The following is a 21,453-nucleotide window of genomic DNA, read 5'->3' as shown; positions in this document are numbered from 1 at the left end:
TATTTCACGAGAAGAATCCTCAGTTCCTCTACCTGCAATAAAACACCTTTTACCACCAGACTTCAAATTTTGGCTTAGACAACTTAGAACTTCGCCACCTTTGGTCCGACATAAGTTGTACATAAAATTATCTGCTATTATGTCCTACCTGTCAATAACTACTTCAGCTTCAACCACAACAATGCACGAGCAAACAACATATACAAACTTAAGGTAAACTTCTCCAAACTCAATTGCAGAAAATATGACTTCAGCAACAGAGTGATTCAATGCCTGGAATGTACTACCTGACTCTGTGGTTTCTTCCCCAAACCCCCAAAACTTTAACCTTAATCTGTATATTGTTCACCTCACGCCATTCCTATGAGGTAAGGGGTATGCATAAGAACACCAATGTGCCTACTGTCCGTGTCGTAATTTCCCTTTTTTTATTCGTATCCTTTTCATGTATTCAAAATCATGTTTATACTTTTATCTATTATCTTATATATTCTTGACAAAATAAGTAAATAAAAAATAAATAAAATAAACTGCAGTGATTCACTTAACAACCATGACAAAGAAAGTTGTAAAATAGGGCAAAATTCACATAACAAATGTCTCACTCAACAACAGAAATGCTGAAGACTACCTGTATATTTGGTTACGGACCACTTTGAAATTCTGTACTTCGCAAGGATGGGTTCCTCCCTGTCCGGGCCAGTTCACTGGAACTGGAAGCAACCCGCAGGTGATGTCATGATGACGTCACCAAACCAGATCGGTCGGTGCTGGTCCATGGGTGCTACATCTTCCTTTTTTTATTTTTTTAGAGGTTTTGGAGGGGTTTTTTTGAATTTTTTAATATACAGTGGTACCTCGGTTCTCAAATGCCTTGGTTGTCGTACATTCGGATATCAAACAAAATTTTCAGCAAAAAGTTCCTTCGGCATCCAAACAAAAATTCGGATACCGAACAGCCACAGAAAATTTTGTTAATTATTCGAAATGTTACCAGTGGGGGCGGTTGCAATACCGGCAGCTTCAGGGGGGCTCCTTTCCTCAGTGCTTCGTCTTCTACCTGTAGGCAGCTGCACCAACTTTCTCCTTCCCGGTGGTGGCAACGGCGGCGGCTTCCCTTCGAGAGCAACAGCGCCGGGAACGTCACATAATGAAGGGAAGCTGCTGGAGCGGCGGCAACTGCTGAGATGGCTCCGGTGGCTTCCCTTCATCACGTGACGTTCCCAGCGCTGTTGCTACTCGAAGGGAAGCCACCGCCGTTGCCGCCGCCAGGAAAGAGAAAGTTGGTGCAGCTGCCTACAGGTAGAAGACGAAGCACTGAGGAAAGGAGCCCCCCGAAGCTGCAGGTATTGCAGCTGCCCCCACCCTTCCTGCAGCTTGGAGCGCTTAGACTATAGCACTCCTCAGATTTTTTATCCCATAGGAAATAAAGAAAATAGATTTAACCGAGGTACCACTGTATATATTTTCCTTTTGAGCAGGTGCAGAAGCTGAGTTCTACCACTGTGCATGCAGTTGCCATCTTTTTTTCAGCTTTCTTATTTATTTATTTATTCATTTCATTCATTCATTCATTCATTTGGATTTTTTGTTACTGTGCCCATGGGATGTGCCCACGAGGCACACCAATGCAGTATGCCCACACAACGCAGGAGGGAGCGAACCGACAGCGAGTTAAGTTGGAACCCACTCCTGGTACTCAGCTATTAATTAAATCTTGGTGGAACGATGACTGAGTGAATAAATTGTCTTAGTTTTAGGTTTTCAAGTGTGCAGATAACATCACGCTTAATGTGCTTTCAGTCTATGGGAGAAAGAACAAAAGTTTTTAAAATCATTGGGAATAACTGTCAATGGAGAAGATAGTAGGATGATAGCTTAAATATGAATGCTCGTGGTTTTTGCAGTCTCAACTGAGCTGAAGAAATCACCCTCTTTGTGGCTGTGGTTTAATATTATATGGTTTAGTTTTAAAATGGGGTGTACGGGGTGCTCAGGAAGGGGTAGCACCTCTGGTGTAGGGGCATGCTGTGTCCTTTTACAATAGCTCATTTAGGGCAGCTTTTAGGGCAGCTTGTTCACCTTTGGTCCCCACCTGTCACTCAGCTCTCACCTGTGGCTCCTAATAGCTGTAGTATGTGCAGTGGCCACCCCAGGCAACAGCTTCGACAGGCTGGCCAAACTAGTCTGAGAGTAGCCGATGCGTCTACTTGAACTTTGCCAAGATAGGGACATGTCTATCCCGAGTATGTAAAGATAGATTTCAGTAGACTGAGCTGATGAAACCTATTCGAATATGTCAACAGTCATGAAGGCAGTCTCTGCAAGCGACGTGGTATGCTAAGAGCACAGCAAGACACGAAAGATGCCCTGGTCAATCATTAGGATAAGGAAAACTGACTGCAAATCTCCACTGTCTTGTAACTATATCCATCAGTGGAAAAGGCTTCAGGGGTAAACCTTGAGGCAAAATCCAGAGCCGGAGTCCCGGAAGCACGTTCTGATATCTCCTGTGACGTAGCTGGAAACAATCATAGTGGCCATTGGATTATTTCAGAGACATGGAGAGGGAGGAATCTGCTGCTTGTAGATATCTTCCACACTAACCTACCCAGACTTCCTGCTCTGTGGAGTCCAGAGCATGATACCATGGTCTTTCGAGACCAAAAGATGCAATGAAAGTTTTGAAATAATAGAATATGGATTTACACAGGCACAATGTGTGGTGTAAATGATGTTTTCCTTCAGAAATCCATTTTGCCCAATTCCTTTTACAACAGATCTTGCCATCTTTGGCACTTTTCCTGGCTGCCAAATGACTCCAATGTTTCATTTTTAGGATACAAACATTCCTGCTACTTGTGCAGCATAAGCAGAATCTCAAGAATTTTAATCAACATTGTGAGCAGGGGAAGCATTGTGCAATTAACTAGATTCAATCTGAACTGAAACATCTCCCCCTTGCCCATGTTGTTTTGGTGTTTGATTGATTGTGTGCTTGTTCTTTATATATACAGTATTGGGGTTGTTTTATGAATTTCTTAACTTAAAATTGTAATTGGATTGGTGGGTATTGGATTTGTCACTATGTACTGTTTTTGCCATTGTTGTGAGCCGCCCTGAGTCTGCGGAGAGGGGCGGCATATAAATCCAATAAATCTAATCTAATCTAATCTAATTGTGAAATTGCCTAAAGAAGGAACCAAAAGGGAGGTAAAGATATCTCTGATTTCTTCTTCCCTCAGTAGACTGGTAATCAAAAAGGGATTTCTATCGCTTTTTCTCCTTATTGCATCAAATGTGCACAAAAAGCAAATGATTAACTCTTTGCACGTTTACAAATTAAAAACAGGACTAAAATTAAGAGTATGTCAGCAAACGTGTTACTGATTACTAAAAATGTCTCTTTGATCTCTCAGTTATGAGGTATCTCCAATAACCAGATGGTCAAACCAGGAAGTACAGTGATCCCCCAGTTATTGCGTCCCCGACCATTGCGAACAGGGTAATTCGCGATTTTTCAACCCGGAAGTCAAAACACCATCTACGCATGCGTGCCCTTTTTTCTATGGGCACGCATGCGTAGATGGCACCCGGCAGATCAGCTGCTGGGCGGCTTCCCCCTCTTGCTGGCGGGAGGGCGAGCAGCGGGCATCAGCAAGGAGTTTCCCCACCGCCCACGCAAACTCCTCGCTGCCGCCCGCCGTTCGCCCGCCCACACCGTTCATTCTCGCCGCTTTGGAGCTGAGTCCTGAAGCGAATTCGCTTCAGGACTCAGCTCCAAAGCGGCGAGAGCGAGCGCGGACAAGCCGTTCGCTGGCGCTAGCTCTCGCCTGCCTGCCCACTAGCGAGGAGCTGCCTGCCTGCCCGCTAGCGAGGAGCCGAAGATTGGGGGCAGCGCGGCTGTTTTAAAACGTCCCCGCCGACATGGGGGGCTCGCTAGCACACCCCCAAACCCGGGTTCGGGGTTCGGGGGGGTGCTAGCGAGTCCCCCATGTCGGCGGGGACGTTTTAAAACACCCGCGCGACTTTCCAATGAGTCCCGAAGACAACGCGTTTGTCTTCGGGACTCATTGGAAAGTCGCGCGGGGTGTTTTAAAACGTCCCCGCCGACATGGGGGGCTCGCTAGCACACCCCCAAACCTGGGTTGGGGGTTTGGGGGGGTGCTAGCGAGCCCCCCATGTCGGCGGGGACGTTTTAAAACACATGCGCCGCTTTCAAATGAGTCCCAAAGACAAACGTCAAACTTCCCCGTTTGTCTTCGGGACTCATTGGAAAGCGGCGCGTGTGTTTTAAAACATCCCCGCTGACATGGGGGGCTCGCTAGCACCCCCCCAAACCTGGGTTGGGGGTTCGGGGGGGTGCTAGCGAGCCCCCCATGTCGGCGGGGACGTTTTAAAACACATGCGCCGCCCCCAATCTTCGGCTCCTCGCTAGCGCTGCGGAAGTAAAAACACCATCTGCACATGCGCAGATGGTGTTTTTACTTCCGCAGCGCTACTTCGCGAAATCCCGCTCGTTGCGGGGGGTCCTGGAACGGAACCCTCGCAACGAGCAGGGGATCACTGTATTGCATTCTTATTTAAGTCAGATCTACTTGGGCGAAACATGCCTTCAAGTGAAGCCACCATCATGCCTCACAAATGCAGGGGGTACTAATGTAGCTCTTGCCCAAATTGTTGACTCCTTGGCCCTATCGGTGGTGCATTGTGTTCCCAGAGGATCCTTTTAAAAGATATAAATAAGTGCACAAGGGAGAATATGAGGGAAAGATTCTTCCTTATCTAAAGATTCAAGTGTGAACTGGGGTAATTCTCTCCCTGAGCATGTCTGAAGTTTTAATAATGAATTATTAATCAGCTTCTGTTCTGCGCTTAGCAGCAAGAGCTGGCTATAATGTATTTCCTTGCATTATTTATTTCCTTTCCTTTTTGGTTAAAGAGCTACTTTGCTGTAAAAGAAAAACGAGAAACAAAGTAAACCTGTAATTAACACACATACACATACCAGGAAAGAAACTGATTCAAAAGTCTGTCCATGACTAATGCCCATAAGCCTTGAATGGGAAGCAAAAGCCACAGAAGCAACAGACAATTGCCTTAATTAATGGTCCAATCATCTGTAAAAGATGTAATAATGCTCTACTTGTTAACGCTAAACAAAGCTGGGACTGGTGCATGCAACAAAAGCTTTTTCTTGTTAAAAAAAAACAGGTACAAAGAAATGCCAGGAAACAATTAAAAAATCTAGAAATGTGATAAGAAGGGTGACATGCTCAATAAAAACGAGTTAGCAAAGGGTGGCAATTCTAGAGAATGGTTCATGTGTGAGCACAATATTGGGAAAAGTTAGAGGCTTAGCTGCAGCTGGTGCTGATGCATTTTCAGGCCATGCCATTTTCATTCCAAATCACCTTTAACTTCCAGCCTGCACTCCATTATGGCCTCGCCCAGTTCATTGATGGCCTTGCAGGAGTAAGTGGCACTGTCGAAAGGACTTGGTTTACGGATATTAAGGGTCAACACTCCTTGGTTGTTTTTCTGCAGAAATTTGGGGTCCCCACTGAGATCCACTTTGTTCTTCATCCAGATTATTTTGGGCTGGGAATACAAACAAGTGGGATAAATGGAAAAAACAATCTAAGTCAAATACCTTCACCATCACACTCTATTTTAACCCCTGGCCATACATTGTATCATAAAATTTTATAATTCCAGAATAAACTATTTTGATTTGAAAACTCTATAAAAGTCAAATTAATGTTATGTGTACATTCTAGCAATGTTCTAAAAGCTGTATTTTGGCTGTCCTTCCAGTACTCCAAATCCAGAACCATTCATATTACATTTTAATTAGGAGACAACACATCCCATCAAAAGAAGACCCAAGGCAGAAGAAATAATATACAGAGGTACCTCTACTTAAGAACTTAATTCGTTCCGTGACCAGGTTCTTAAGTAGAAAACTTTGTAAGTAGAAGAACTTTTTCCCATAGGAATCAATGTAAAAGCAAATAATGTGTGCAAACCTATTAGGAAAGAAATAAAAGCTTGGAATTCGGGTGGGGGGAGGAGGAAGAAGAAGAGGAGGAGGACTGTTACTGCAGAAGGAAGAAGGGGAGGGGAGAGGAATCAAAAAAATACAAAACTTTAAGTCTTAAAACAAAAGAGGGACTCGGAGGTGGCGAGGAGGAACACGTGTCTCCCATACACCCAGCACGAGGCTGCCTCCCATACACTGCGCCAGAGAGAGAAACCTGGGCGGGTGAGAGGCGGGAACCTCCCGCTCCTTTGACCGAAAGGTGACTGCTGCTGCTACCTGCTTCCATCACAGTGAAGTGGTTTATTCCCTCTCCAAGCGCCCAGAGAAAGGAAAATGCTCCGTTCACTCTGGATTGCCAAAGTCTCCTTAAGCACCACTGAAAGGCTCCTTTGGCAGCCCAGAAAAGCCCGAGATGTCCAGGATTAAAGGGGGAATGGCAGGAAACTGGCCGGACCTTCGTGCCGCTCTCAAATTTCCTGGGAAATTTTTCTGGGCTCGGGTTCTTCAGTAGAAAATGGTTCTTAAGAAGAGGCAAAAAAATCTTGAACACCCAGTTCTTATCTAGAAAAGTTCTTAAGAAGAGGCGTTCTTAGGTAGAGGTACCACTGTATTCTGAATATTAAAGAATCTATTGCCACTGCACGAGTCAAAAAGAGGGCGGGTAAAATATTTACTGACCCCTCACATCCTGGACACAAATTGTTTCAACTCCTACCCTCAAAACGTCGCTACAGAGTACTGCACACCAAGACAACTAGACACAAGAACAGTTTTTTCCCGAACGCCATCACTCTACTAAACAAATAATTCCCTCAAAACTGTCAGACTTTCTACTAAATCTGCACTTCTATTCTACTAGTTTTTCTCATCATTCCTATCACCCATTTCCTCCCATGTTGACTGTATGACTGTAACTTGTTGCGTATATCCTAAGATTTTTATTAATATTGCTTCTTCATTGCTTATTTGACCCCTATGACAATCATTAAGTGTTGTATCACATGATTCTTGACAAATGTATATTTTATTTTATGAACGTTGAGAGCATATGCACCAAGACAAATTCCTTGTGTGTCCAATCACACTTGGCCAATAAAAATTCTATTCTATTCTATTCTATTCTATTCTATTCTATTCTTTATAATTAGATTGGACAAATTCACAAAGTATAAATCCACAGACACCAGTTAACACATGACCAGTATGCATTGAAATGGCTTCCCTGGAATCATTTGACTGGTCAGTTTGAAAAGAATACTTAAAGAATATAAGCCTTTGATCTAATGCAGCAGGTTACTAGATTTTCACAGAAACTGTTTCCAGCTGTTTCCTTCTACCTCCTCTTTATCCTTCTTCCTTCCCTTTTCTTCATTAATTATTTGTCCTTTTCCTCAGGCATCTATAGCCAACTTGCCAAGCATAAATATAAGATGGGAATTACACAGCAAACATACATTCATGGCAAGAAGGCTGGAGAGAAAGACACTATGGGTTCTCTCGCAAAATGGCCTGAATTTCTTTTTCTCAGCCTGGTTCATTTAGTTGACAGTCTAGCTGAGGAAAAAATTGGTTGCAAGTAGAAAAGGAAGAACTTTGCTGGGGAGAAGTAGCAAGCAAGGGAAGGCTTCAATAACCCCCACCCTCCAAATCTCCCTAAATACACTTGAATCAGGTGTAATATTTTCTCATTATTTATAAGTTAATTTTATCTTTAAAATTATCTGATAAAGTAGAAACCATTATCTTTCCACACATCTGCTCTTTCCTATTTTCTTGCACCATTCAGTTGACTCAGATGGTTTCTTCCAATAACTGGATGTCTCCTATTTATCTGGTACATACTTTGGGATGTCCCCTCACTGCGCAGTTCAGGGCAGTGGTATAGCCAGCCACTACTGTTCGGTCTATCAGTGGAGTGATGAAGATGGGGGCCATGCTGAAATCGTGTTCCTTATAGTTGTACTTTTTACTGATCAGGCCTAGAAGAATAAAAAGCCAAGATAATCATCAGTGGATTCAACCTCCAAACTTATCCTCAAATTTCCTCACAGTATTTATTTATTTATTGGATTTGTATTCCGCCCCTCTCCGTAGACTCGGGGCAGCTAACAACAGTAATAAAAAACATCATATAAATCCAATACTAAGCAACTAAAAAACCCTTATTGTAAAAACAAACATCCCTACAAACAAACATATCATGCATAAATTGTAAAGGCCAAGGGGGAAAGAATATCTCAGTTCCCCCATGCCTGATGGCAGAGGTGAGTTTTAAGGAGCTTACGAAAGGCAAGGAGGGTGGGGGCAATTCTAATCTCCGGGGGAAGTTGGTTCCAGAGGGCCGGGGCTGCCACAGAGAAGGCTTTTCCCCTGGGCCCCACCAAATGACATTGTTTTGTTGACGGGACCCGGAGAAGGCCCACTCTGTGGGACTTAACTGGTCACTGGGATTCATGCGGCAGAAGGCGGTCTCGTAGATACCCTGGTCCGGTGCCATGAAGGGCTTTTTAGGTGAAGACCAACACTTTGAATTGTGCCCAGAAACTGATCGGCAACCAATGCAGACTGCGGAGTGTTGGTGTTACATGGGCATATTTGGGAAAGGCCATGATAGCTCTCGCAGCTGCATTCTGCACGATCTGAAGTATCCCATTGAATGGTATTGGACTTGATCAGATGCATATAAGAACCATTCCCGGATCAATTTTGCTGATTTTGTTCTTTACATAAGCCTATTTTAGCAGTGACATGTGATTTTTTTTTTTTTAATGCATAAATATTCCTGTAACTGACATCTTAAAGTACATATTAGTATTTCATCCTCAGGATGAATTTTTTTGCCAAGTGTGCTATAATTTTTAAAAAATATGTTTCCCTGACCCAAGAATATTTACCTAATTTGCAAATATGCAGGCTGGTAGAAAGAAAATTAATTTATTATCTGTTCCGTGGGTCAATTTCTCAAGCATTCTCAAGAGGTTCTAGAAAACCCAGGATTTTTAAATCATACCTCCTTTGAATTACCATTTAATAATAATAATAATAATAATAATAATAATAATAATAATAATAATAATTTATTGGATTTGTATGCCGCCCCTCTCCACAGACTCGGGGCAGCTAACAACAATAATAAACACAACATGTACAATCCAATAATAAAAACAACTAAAAACCCCTATTATAAAACCAAACATACACACAAACATACCATGCATAACTTGTAATGGCCTAGGGGGAAGGAATATCTCAACTCCCCCATGCCTGGCGGTATAAATGAGTCTTGAGTAGTTTATGAAAGACAGGGAGGGTGGGGGTAGTTCTAATCTCTGGGGGGAGTTGGTTCCAGAGGGCTGGGGCCACCACAGAGAAGGCTCTTCCCTTGGGGCCCACCAAAAAACATTGTTTAGTCGACGGGACCAAGAGAAGGCCAACTCTGTGGGACCTTATCGGTCGCTGGGATTCGTGCGGTAGCAGGAGGTTCCGGAGGTAATCTGGTCCATTGCCATGTAGGGCTTTAAAGGTCATAACCAACACTTTACCTTCTTCCTCTCTTATACAAGCATCCCCTTTTCTCAAAGTTGGCACTCCATCCCCCTGCACTCATGCTCTTACCACCCTTTGACAGCTGAGCCCATTAATAACTGATACAAACATGTAGGAAGATTTTCTGTGAAGACATTTTCTAACAGTAGTGATGGAATTTGCAGGCAGATGGGTCCCCATTGACAGAAACTTTCAGCTTGCCCTACTCCTTGGCTTTCTCCCATCCCCTTGAGGGTTAGGGTTGTGTGATGCCACTCCTTTTCCACAAACTACTTATGCTAAGTGAAGGGCAACTTTGTAGCTTAACTTTCACAGTGGCTGATTCATGATCTCTTTTTAAATCAAGCACAAATCAAGCACAGAATGAGTAAAGGTGGCAGGTGGACTGCTGGTTCAATGCCATTTTTCCATGCCCCTGTTTATCAACGGAAGGAACACCTGGTCAGCATATCCCGAGACGGTAGAGTGTTGTGATAGACATCATGGATTTATAAAAATTGGGTTTTTACGTCTCTGGGGTGCAAAAATAATGACTGTGTAAAAGTTAACTAAATAAATCAATGTTTGAAAGAGAGGATATATCTGCTCTTCCTGAATTTGGGATAAACGTTGAGTCCTCTCTGCCAATTACTTTGGCCTCGTTATTTTTTCAAGCCATCTAGGTATATAAACTCAAACTCAACCCAGACAAGACGGAGTGGCTGTGGGTGTTGCCTCCCAAGGACAATTCCATCTGTCCGTCCATTACCCTGGGGGGAGAATCACTGCCCCCCTCAGAGAAGGTTCGCAACTTGGGCGTCCTCCTCGATCCACAGCTCACATTAGAGAAACATCTTTCAACTGTGGCGAGGGGGGCGTTCGCCCAGGTTCGCCTTGTGCACCAGTTGCGACCCTACTTGGACCGGGAGTCACTGCTCACAGTCACTCATGCCCTCATCACCTCGAAGCTCGACTACTGTAACGCTCTCTACATGGGGCTACCTTTGAAAAATGTTCGGAAACTTCAGATCGTGCAGAATGCAGCTGCGAGAGCAATCATGGGCTTTCCCAAATATGCCTATGTTACACCAACAGTCCGCAGTCTGCATTGGTTGCCGATCAGTTTCCGATCACAATTCAAAGTGTTGGTTATAACCTATAAAGCCCTTCATGGCACTGGACCAGATTATTTCAGGGACTGCGTTCTGCTGCACGAATCCCAGCGACCAGTTAGGTCCCACAGAGTGGATCTTCTTCGGGTCCCGTCAACTAAACAATGTCGCTTGGTGGTACCCAGGGGAAGAGCCTTCTCTGTGGCGGCCCCGGCCCTCTGGAACCAAGTCCCCCCAAAGATTAGAATTGCCCCCACCCTCCTTGCCTTTCGCAAGCTACTTAAAACCCACCTCTGCCGTCAGGCATGGGGGAATTGAGATCCTCTTTCCCTCTAGGCCTTTACAATTCTATGCATGGTATGTATGTATGTATGTTTGGTTTTTATATTAATGGGTTTTAATCGTTTTTTAATATTAGATTACTATTGTACACTGTTTTATTGTTGCTGTGAGCCGCTCCGAGTCCCCAGAGAGGGGCGGCATACAAATCCAATCAATCAATCAATCAATCAATCAATCAATCAATCAATCAATCAATAAATAAATAAATAAATAAATAAATAAATAAATAAATAAATAAATAAATAAATAAATAAATAAATAAATAAATAAATAAATACATACATACATACATAAATAAATAAATAAATAAATAAATAAATAAATAAATAAATAAATAAATAAATAAATAAATAAATAAATAAATGAGCTTACCAGTTTTCTGGATGTTTGCAGTGTTTTTGGAGACCCCAGGTTGCTCACTGAGTCCACAGATATTCTCACTGTAGACCCGGAAGTAATATTCATTGCCCATGATGAGATCAGACACGGTGCAACGGGTAAGGCGGTTGTGTTCATATACAGTGAACCATTCCTGAGGATAAGATCAGGAACAGACAGAAAAAGGATGACAGGGAGATAAGGAATGAGATAAGTTTGGAGCTAAACATAGAAATGTCTTATTGATCACTGCATTTAGACTAGTGAAGATTTTAAACAGATATCATACATTTGCTACTGATGACCAAATCCCAACTGGCAGGTTTTGACATGATGCTATACAACAATGTCCTGTCTAGAGAGGAGGAGAAGGAGGATGATACCCAGATCTTCCACAGCAGAAATTACAGGATAACCCTCAAATCCAGCAGCATGGGTGTATCATATTTTGAATGAGACATTAAATATCCATTTAAATTGAGAGCATAATTGAGTTATGCACAGGAATACAAACTAACAGAGCATCTTGGCCTACACCACTGATGGCGAACCTACGGCACGGGTACCACAGGTGGCACGCGGAGCCATATATGCTGGCACACGGGCCGTTGCCCTAGTTCAGCTCAAACGTACATGAGTGTGCAAGCCAGCTGATTTTTGGCTGGCACAGAGGCTCTGCGAAAGCATTTTTGGCTTCCAGAGAGACTGGGGGAATGTGGGAGGGCATTTTTACCCTTCCCCGGCTCCAGAGAAGTCTTTGGAACCTCGGCAGGGTAAAACATGAGCCTACTGGGTCCACCAGAAGTTGGGAAACAGGCCGTTTCAGCCTCCAGAGGCCCTCCAAGAGGCAGGGGAAGCTGTTTTTGCCCTCCCCAGGTGAGGTTTCTAAGGGTTAGGGGTATCGGTTTGTAAATAGGTTGATTTGAATTTATTTTGGTTTTGGTCACTATTTGGCAGAAACGGGGCGGAAAAGGGTGTCAGTTGCAACTGTGTGTTCTCCCTTGGGCATCTTTTAAAAGGTGATGGGTTCCTTCTTCACACAACTCATGCTTCCTCCCCGGATGGAGTGGTGGGAGGGAGGAACGCTTGGGGCTCATCCACGTCATTTCCATTTCTGGGTCATGGGGCTGAGCCCTCCCACACGCTGGGCGTGGCTTTAGGTTTGGGTGAAGACGTGTCACGCTTCACTCTTACCAAGCAAGGAGTTCGCCCATTAGTTGCCCAGGTATGTTATGTCAGGTATTCCGCCCCATTTAGTTTCTTCTGCAGGTCTCTTTCTGTAATTCAATAAAGTGACCCGTTTTCATCCAGCTCGTGTCCGAGTATTATTCCCCGTCCAATGCAAAGGTTCACCATCACTGGCCTACACCATCAAAAGCTGTCCTACGCAACAACATACATATAAGGTTAATGGACAGGGAAAGAGGTACTTCTCAAACAGACCACCCAATTTTTTTTTCATCTGCCCTAACACATCTAATTTTTTCTCCTGAAAGCAAAATGAATAGAATGACAACTGTATCTGATGTTTCCTTATTCAAAAAAGGAAGGTTCCAAAAGCGAATCTCTTTTTCTGTCCATAGATTATCCCAGCAGAGAAATTTATTGTATCATATCCCCTTACTCAGAATCCTTGTTGGGATCCATAACACAGTGCCTAAAATAAATCAATGGCACGAGTTGATACACCATGTCTGAAAAGGACACTCTTTCTTAAGATATCATTCTGGGCAGAAAGCAGCAATTACTCTAAATCCCCAAAGCACATAATTTAGATCTTTGGATGCTGTTCACACAGCGTTCTTGGAATTACTGCTTGATCGTTTAGCTGTAACTGAACTGAATTTTGACAGAGAATTATTTTGGTAAGTGGAACTCCTGCAGTGGTAGTAGCTATGTACTTTCTCTGATAATCTCAGCAATAAGCCTGCTGCGTGCAAACTACATATGCTTAAATGAATGTTAACCGAGGATGTGCTAAGAATCTATCTATCTATAGATGCCTCTCTTTTATAATGTGTTCAGGTGACCAGTTGAGGTGTATGCATATGAGAGAGATTGTGAGTTTGAAATGATCAACAGTCTGGATAGCTCTTGTCTTCTATTCATTCTATTTATACCATTTTTGATAGTAAGGAGCTTAAAGGAAATTCTCCACTGAAGCTGTTAATTTATGGGTAGAAACATATGGACTCTGTTTCAAGTCCCAAAAGTCTTTAAAAACCAAACATTGCACTTTGATTTGGATCTGGAAAAGACCAGTAGTCAGTGTACCTGGCTAAGCATACACACAATACGATTGTTAACACCCAAATCCATTCTAATTACATCCTGCAAGAAATTTATTGCTTCCTTATGTGCCATCATGTCAACCACATAGCTAACACTTTTTCAATAAGGGCCAGAAAAGCTCAACATGTCCATAAATTAGCAAAGGGAGCTATAAAGAAAATTGACATTACCATGGTTTTCTTGTCAGCTTTTTGGATGGAGTAGCCAGTGATCTCTGAGTTCCCATCATCCTTGGGAGGCTCCCATTCTACTAAGGCATTGAAGCCCCATACCTCCTTCACCAGAACATTGTGTGCTGGGCCTGGTTTTTCTGCAGAGGGAGAGATAGACAAAGAGACACATTATAGAAACAGAAGAGCCCAGGCATAAGGCTATTTAGTACATTCAAAATTACAAAATGAACACAATAGGACTGAAAGAATTGATGGGGTGGGGGTAGTAAAGGGAATATCTTCATTTTTAAAGTACAGTACAGTGAACCCTCGAGTTTCGCGTCCTCAAGGATCGCGAAAGGGCTATTTCGCTAGTTTTCAACCCGGAAGTAAACTCCACCATCTGCGCATGCGTGCCCTTCCACGCATGCGTAGATGGTGGAGTTTCCCCGCCGGGCAGAGGCTTCCCTGGGTCTTCCCCCTCTTGCCCCGGTAAGACCCCAGCGGCGGTGGGCTGGAGCGCGAGCTTGGGGCAGCCTAGCTCCGCTTCCCAGCTGGGAAGCGGAGCCGGCAACAGCGTGGGCGGGCGGGCGGCGCGCGCGAGCTTGGGGCAGCCTAGGCTCCGCTTCCCAGCTGGGAAGCGGAGCCGGCAACAGCGTGGGCGGGCGGGCGGCGCGCGCGAGCTTGGGGCAGCCTAGCTCCGCTTCCCAGCTGGGAAGCGGAGCCGGCAACAGCGTGGGCGGGCGGGCGGCGCGCGCGAGCTTGGGGCAGCCTAGCTCCGCTTCCCAGCTGGGAAGCGGAGCCGGCAACAGCGTGGGCGGGCGGGCGGCGCGCGCGCGCTTGGGGCAGCCTAGCTTCGCTTCCCAGCTGGGGAGCAGCCCCAGCAACGCGCGCGCGCTTGGGGCAGCCTAGCTTCCCTTCCCAGCTGGGAAGCGGAGCCGGCAACGCGCGCGCGCTTGGGGAAACCCCAGATCCGCTCCCCAGCTGGGGAGCAGCCCCAGCAACGCGCGCGCGCTTGGGGCAGCCTAGCTTCGCTTCCCAGCTGGGAAGCGGAGCCGGCAACGCGCGCGCGCTTGGGGAAATCCCAGATCCGCTCCCCAGCTGGGGAGCAGCCCCAGCAACGCGCGCGCGCTTGGGGCAGCCTAGCTTCGCTTCCCAGCTGGGAAGCGGAGCCGGCAACGCGCGCGCGCTTGGGGAAACCCCAGATCCGCTCCCCAGCTGGGAAGCGGCCCCAGCAACTCGCGCACGCTTGGGGAAACCCCAGATCCGCTCCCCAGCTGGGGAGCGGCCCCAGCAACGCGCGCGCGCTCCCCAGCAACGCGCTGCGGCGGTGGAAGTAAAAACACCATCTGCACATGCGCAGATGGTGTTTTTACTTCCGCACCGCTACTTCGCGAAAAATCGATCATCGCTTGGGGTCCTGGAACGGAACCCTCGCGATGATCGAGGGTTCACTGTATATCATTTAGATAGCTTTTAAAAGTCTTATAGCAATTTACATTTCTAATTGTGCATTAGAGTGTATTAGTCCTTTGAAATTTATTTGCTATTCACCCATATACATTTTGGTTTTGCAGGGGAATCTCTGTATGTCCTGTTTTAAATGAAGTCGGCACCATATCTGCCTGCCTGCCTGCCTGCCTGCCTGCCTGTTTCTCCTCTTTTTTTGTCTTCTCCCTCACTCCCACCCCTTTCAAACCAAGCAGGCTGCTAGGAGGATCAGAAGATCAAGACCCATCTATACCGCCAGGCATGGGGGAGTTGAGACGCCTTTCCCCCAGGCTTTTTTATATTTATGTTTGGGTAAGTATATGTTGTTTGCTTTTTAAAATATGATAGGGTTTTATGTGCTTTTTAATATTAGATTTGTTTTTCGCTGGAATATTGTTTTTGTTATTGTTGCGAGCCGCCCCGAGTCTTCGGAGAGGGGCGGCATACAAATCTAATAAATTGAATTGAATTGAATCATTTGCAGAGCTTCACCATTAGGTTGAGGGAGACCCTCCCTGCTCTGTAATGCCTGCACTGTCTGCTAGGCTGTGCCAGTCAATAGTTTAAGAAGTCAAAATCGATGAGGAAAAGCTATTCCTTCGCTCTGTACAAATGCAAGCCAAAGTAGAGCCTGTTACAGCCAGCAGGGATGGAGAGCCGCCATAAGGACCGTACCATCTCACATCTATTCTTTGTCCAAAGGACACTCCAGAAAAATCAGTGGGGCGACCCTACATTTATTTCCCTTCAAATCTTCCATGAGGCAAAAGGGGATTTGGATGGTGAGGGAGGGAGGGAGGGAGGTTCTCTGGACTGTACTGGAAGGAATGACATTTGATTTAACTCACGAAGAATGCTTAAATATAGAGCTAAGGAATATGATCTCAGCCTCTTGCAAGGGGGCAGGAAGAGAGCTGGTAAGGGAAGGTGACAGACAGGGGGAAGCATTCAGCAAAGGAAAAAACATCCAGGGGATAGTAAGTAGGTACACTGGAGAGATGTGATATGCCTCCAGATGAGATGAAGAAACCCAAAGGTCAGAGAAATCGGGACTGCTCTGCACCTCTTACATGTCCCCCACCCCTCAATGCTTACTGAACAAAGCCGTGTAATGCTTTCTGTCTCTTGCAGACCTGAGAGCGCCAAGCATCTGGGTTTCCCGCAGAGGCAAGGAAACTAATGGAGTGGCTATGGATTAAGTCTATTAAGTCTATGCTATTAAGTCTTATTAACAGTTTAGCAGCTGCAGTGAAAAGAAAAGAAAGGAAGGGAAGGGAAGGAGAAAAGAGTCTTCTCTCCTAGACTGCCAAACCGTTTCTGAGTCCCCAATTCTTTGGAAGGTAGAAGGTTCTAAATGAACATTCCCAACAGCAATTCTCTTTGTACTGTGGTTATCCTCCGTGAACTGTATGCTCAAGAGCAACCACGGCAATAAGAAGGTCCAAGTGCATGCTATAATATACATAAATTAAAATTGGATAAAAACCGGATCTTTGAGATCCAATAAAGGGTTTATTTAATGACCTGGAAAGAATTGTATTTGTAATGATTTGTACTTTAAAAAAAGAAGAACCTCTGTAATCCTTTGCAGAGCCCCTGCTTTTCCTACTGGTGGTCTCAGTTTCCACCTACTGGCATTTCCTATTAAAAGATTAAGTAGCAGGTAATGGCAAAGACATTTTCCTGCCAGAGGTCTTGAAAACTTCTATTGGTCTGAGTGGACTACCCCCAGCCAAAATAGAAGGCAGGTTCATATATCCCGTGTCTGCATAAACTCTCCCTGTGCTTCGGAGAGAAAGATACACATTAGAAAGCGGAGATAATTTTACCTGCAAGGGGACAGGTGGTTTGTGTAAGACTGGTTCAAGGCTCAAATTACAAGATAGTAAGAAGAAGCTGGAACTCTAAGTTTAGCTTTCGTTAGTGAATGTCTTTAAACAGCTATTAAAGGAGCTTGCACTGCTTGTGGGTTTTAATAAGGCAGTCTGCTTATCACCTCCCCATAATTCATGCAGCTCACCAAAAGAGACCACTCATTGAATTTCCTGGCACCCTCCCCAAAGTTTCCTTGGCCGACTCATTTTCAGTAAGCTGTTTCCCCAGCATACTGAAGCCCTCAAGTCATTGATGTAAGTGGCATATACCTGTTGTTCTCATAGTACCCAGTGAAAGAGAATGCAGGTATTAATTGTATGGTGAGAGAACAGATGGAAATGGTTTACATAGGGATAAGAAGGCCACATAGGCATTATAAATACTAGATGTTCGATGGGGCTGGATGTGAAAAATAATTAGCATTAAAGAAATTAAAGTTTGCACAAAAATGTTTAAGACAGTGATGGCGAACCTATGGCACGGGTGCCACAGGTGGCACACGGAGCCCTATCTGCTGGCACATGAGCCATTGCCCTAGTTCAGCTCTAACATGCACGGGTGTGCCAGCCAGCTGATTTTTGGCTTGTACAGAGGCTCTCGGAGGGCGTTTTGGGCTTCCAGGGATCCTCTGGGGGGATGGGGAAGGGCATTTTTACCCTCCCCTATCTCCAGGGAATCCTTTGGAGTCTGGGGAGGGCGAAACGCAAGCCTACTGGGCCCCCCAGAAGTTGGGAAACAGGCCTTTTCTGGCTTCTAGAGGGCCTCCGGTGGGCAGGGGAAGTTGTTTTCACCCACCCCAAGCATTGAATTATGGGTGTGGGCATATGCTCTTTCAGCACCCGAGGAAAAAAAGGTTCACCATCACTGGTTTAGGCAAACAGGTTCTACTGAAACTATGATTCATATAAATATCTCAGTAATGAACATTTGAGACTGTCCATCTGTGCACACACTTTGTCTTCTGACCCAAACAGCAAACAACTCCCTCCCTCCCCTTTTCTTTTTTCTTTTATCTCTTTCTCTTTCTTTCTTTCTTTCTTTCTTTCTTTCCCTTTCTTTATCTTCCTTCCTTCTTGTCTTCCTTTTTTCTGTTAGTCTGCAGTTTTGTCTATGAAAAGCAAAGTGGTCCTTACCTACAACACGGATCTTGATATCAGCTTTGTCTTCCATGCTCTCAATCTGAACTGAGAGGGTGTAGATGCCTGAATGATGTCGCTCAGCCTTGCGAATGAAGAGGATGGTATCAAAATCAGAGTCACGGATGTGGATCTCCTTGGGATCGAGAGGATGCCCATCTTTTGACCAGGTGACCTTAGGACGAGGTTTACCCTGGAGTGGATAAAACGTTTAGCATCAGCACCGAGGTCTTCCACTTAGCAGAACTCATTTCATTTTCCAAGGGAATGTCAATGACCCCCAGAAATAACAAATTAGAGTTTGTACAACATTCAGAGAGATTTGCTGACTCAAAATCAGTAATAATAAGGTGGAATTAGTGTCCAAAGTGGATGAGATTTGCATTGCAACTTGGCGTAGTTTTTTCTGCTTTGCTATATTATTCACCGGTGTATTGTGTTTTTTTTTTTTAAACAAATGTACTACAAAATGCCAAAGAAGCCATCTGAAGAGTTAAAGGATGGTTACAGCCATGTAATTTAGAATGAAGGTTATATATTCCTCATTACAGTAACCAAATAATACTTAGTTATAATGGAGATTGTGTCTTAGTGAATCAGAGTCTCCCTGATATTTTCTAATGGGGGCCAATGGTTGAGAATGTTAGCAAACACCTCTAGATATTGTTAAAGGGAGAGGTTGGTGAAAAACTCTACAGCTTTTTCAAGAAGAGAAAGAGAGTTGAGAAGAGAATTAGAAATTTGAGAATGTTACCCAACTTTTTTATTTTTTTTGCTATTATTCAGAATTTTACATCTACGTTCCTCCAAGAGTGCCATGCCTAGAGAAGGACTCCCTACAAATCTTTCTGAGTATAAAGTGAAAATGGGAGGTTCAGTTCAGGAATATTTCCCAATAGAGGCAGTGCTGAGTTGACAGAGGTAGACACTAAAAAATGAAATTCTGGAAAGTAGAATATTGATGGAGGAGAGAGTAGGACTGGCAACTGAAAATGGCGTTAAACATTGTTAGCTATTGAACCTCTTTTAGAAAAGAAGAATGTTGGTGGGTTATCCCAAGATGGATTTAAAAATAGTGATGTATTCAGGTTTGTTTAATCAAGAGAATCTTGAACAGTGTCATCTGCAAAGTCTGCAGAGTATCCAATATGGTATCAGAACCTTTTTAGTACAATACCAACATCTAAAAGTAGTAGGGACTGACTAAGATGACATGCTGATCAGATTTTAACACGCACATATGCACACACACATGCATACACAGTCATACACACACACAGAGAGGACACTGCTGAATCTGAGGTGTGCTGAAGAAAGATTGAGAAGCAGGGAGGAAGACTATGTTCTACCAGCAAATACTGCATATGCAATAGCCAACTTTATTTATTTTATTTATTTATTTATTTATTTTGTCCAATACACAATGAGGGTTTTAGTGGGTATATATCTATATACACATAGTAAAATACATGATGAAGGTTATAGAGGAGATACTCATAGTAAAATATATCTAAGAAATAATAGAAGAGAAGATATAGGAATAGAACATATCAATGAAAGAATAGAAGAAGAGATATAGGAATAGAAGAAAGGTATAGGAGATATAGGTGAGCAATAGGACAGGGGACGGAAGGCACACTAGTGCACTTGTACTCGCCCCTTAGTGACCTCTTAGGAATCTGGATAGGTCAACCGTAAATAATCTAAGGGTAAAGTGTTGGGGGTTTGGGGATGACCCTAGGGAGTCCGGTAATGAGTTCCACGCTTCGACAACTCGGGTACTGAAGTCATATTTTTTACAGTCAAGTTTGGAGCGGTTAATATTAAGTTTAAATCTGTTGTGTGCTCTTGTGTTGTTGTGGTTGAAGCTGAAGTAGTCGCCGAGAGGCAGGACGTTGCAGCATATGATCTTGTGGGCAATACTTAGATCTTGTTTAAGGTGTCTTAGTTCTAAACTTTCTAGGCCCAGGATTAAAAGTCTAGTCTCATAAGGTATTCTGTTTCGGGTGGAGGAGTGAAGGGCTCTTCTGGTAAAGTATCTTTGGACATTTTCAAGGGTGTTAATGTCTGAGATGCGATATGGGTTCCGAACAGATGAGCTGTATTCGAGGATGGGTCTGGCAAAAGTTTTGTAAGCTCTGGTAAGTAGTGTGAGATTGCCAGAGCAGAAGCTACGTAGGATTAGGTTTACAACTCTTGAAGCCTTCTTGGCTATATTGTTGCAGTGGGCTTTGGCACTTAAATCTTTTGTTATTAGTATACCAAGGTCTTTAACCGAGTGGTGGGGATTATCTGTGATAATTTGATTATTCAGTTCGTATTTGGAGTTCAGATTCTTCTTCCCAATGTGTAGGACAGAGCATTTGCTAGTTGAGATTTGGAGTTGCCAACTTGAGAGACAGATTACTGGCCAAGACTTTTTTAAGGCTCTACATAAACACAGTTAGAACCTTTATATATAAAGCAATATGTGTGGACAATACACCAACATTATGGACTGCACAGCATGCCGTTTGAGATTGAATTAATAAAGCGGCAGTTGAGGGGGAAAACTGTGAGCTTTTTCCATTTGAAATCCCATCAAGACTCCATTCCTTCCCTGTTAACTATCAGCCTGAGAAAGCAGGAGTGATCAGGTTTGGCTTCTGGGCATAATGATTAAACTTGATAACACTTGCTAAGGAATGTTACTGAATCAGATGTAGATACTATTTGACTTAAGAGGAGGGGGGAAACATTGTAAAGAATGTGTTAATCCATGTTTCACACCAAATGCAGAGACCTCATAAAAAGTCTGGGAAACTGAGTACTGTCTCTCCTTTCTTAACCAGTTGCCTACCTGGAATGGGATTACCATGTTGATTTGCTCTCCAACTTTCTTGATGTATGTCTGTCGGAGATGGCGAGGGAGACGGATCTTGGGTTGTTCTATATGAAGGCAAAAGAAAGTACATAGGGGAAAGAACTAAAAAAAACCAACCATGTTGAAAGACACTGGATGGGAAGATGGGGGGGAAATGGCACCTTAGGGAATGTGTGGAGTCATATTCACACTTTATGAAATACTAGTATAGAGCCAGAAGTATGAATGGAATTCTGGCAACCCA

At 44.0% G+C, this 21,453-nt stretch overlaps 2 protein-coding genes across 3 annotated transcripts in view; one reads left to right on the top strand and one right to left on the bottom strand.

Moving 5' to 3' along the window:
- Positions 1-21,453, top strand: part of RUVBL2 (RuvB like AAA ATPase 2) — a 615,067-nt gene that overhangs the window by 341,440 nt on the left and 252,174 nt on the right. The window lies entirely within an intron of this gene.
- Positions 1-21,453, bottom strand: part of MYBPC2 (myosin binding protein C2) — a 116,540-nt gene that overhangs the window by 7,600 nt on the left and 87,487 nt on the right. The window contains exons 24-29 of one of the 2 annotated variants that reach the window (XM_070767283.1): positions 21,186-21,274; positions 18,344-18,539; positions 13,863-14,002; positions 11,395-11,554; positions 7,886-8,022; positions 5,415-5,601 (exon numbers count right to left, since the gene is read on the bottom strand). In XM_070767283.1, the coding sequence (XP_070623384.1) occupies positions 5,415-5,601; positions 7,886-8,022; positions 11,395-11,554; positions 13,863-14,002; positions 18,344-18,539; positions 21,186-21,274 (909 nt within the window). Of the gene's footprint in view, positions 1-5,400; positions 5,602-7,885; positions 8,023-11,394; positions 11,555-13,862; positions 14,003-18,343; positions 18,540-21,185; positions 21,275-21,453 lie in introns of those variants that run through there. The other variant, XM_070767282.1, reaches the window with a different exon arrangement.

The sequence above is a fragment of the Erythrolamprus reginae genome, chromosome Z (assembly GCF_031021105.1).
Source record: "Erythrolamprus reginae isolate rEryReg1 chromosome Z, rEryReg1.hap1, whole genome shotgun sequence".
Taxonomy (NCBI): Eukaryota; Metazoa; Chordata; class Lepidosauria; order Squamata; family Dipsadidae; genus Erythrolamprus; species Erythrolamprus reginae.
This window is presented reverse-complemented; position numbering and strand designations above follow the sequence as displayed.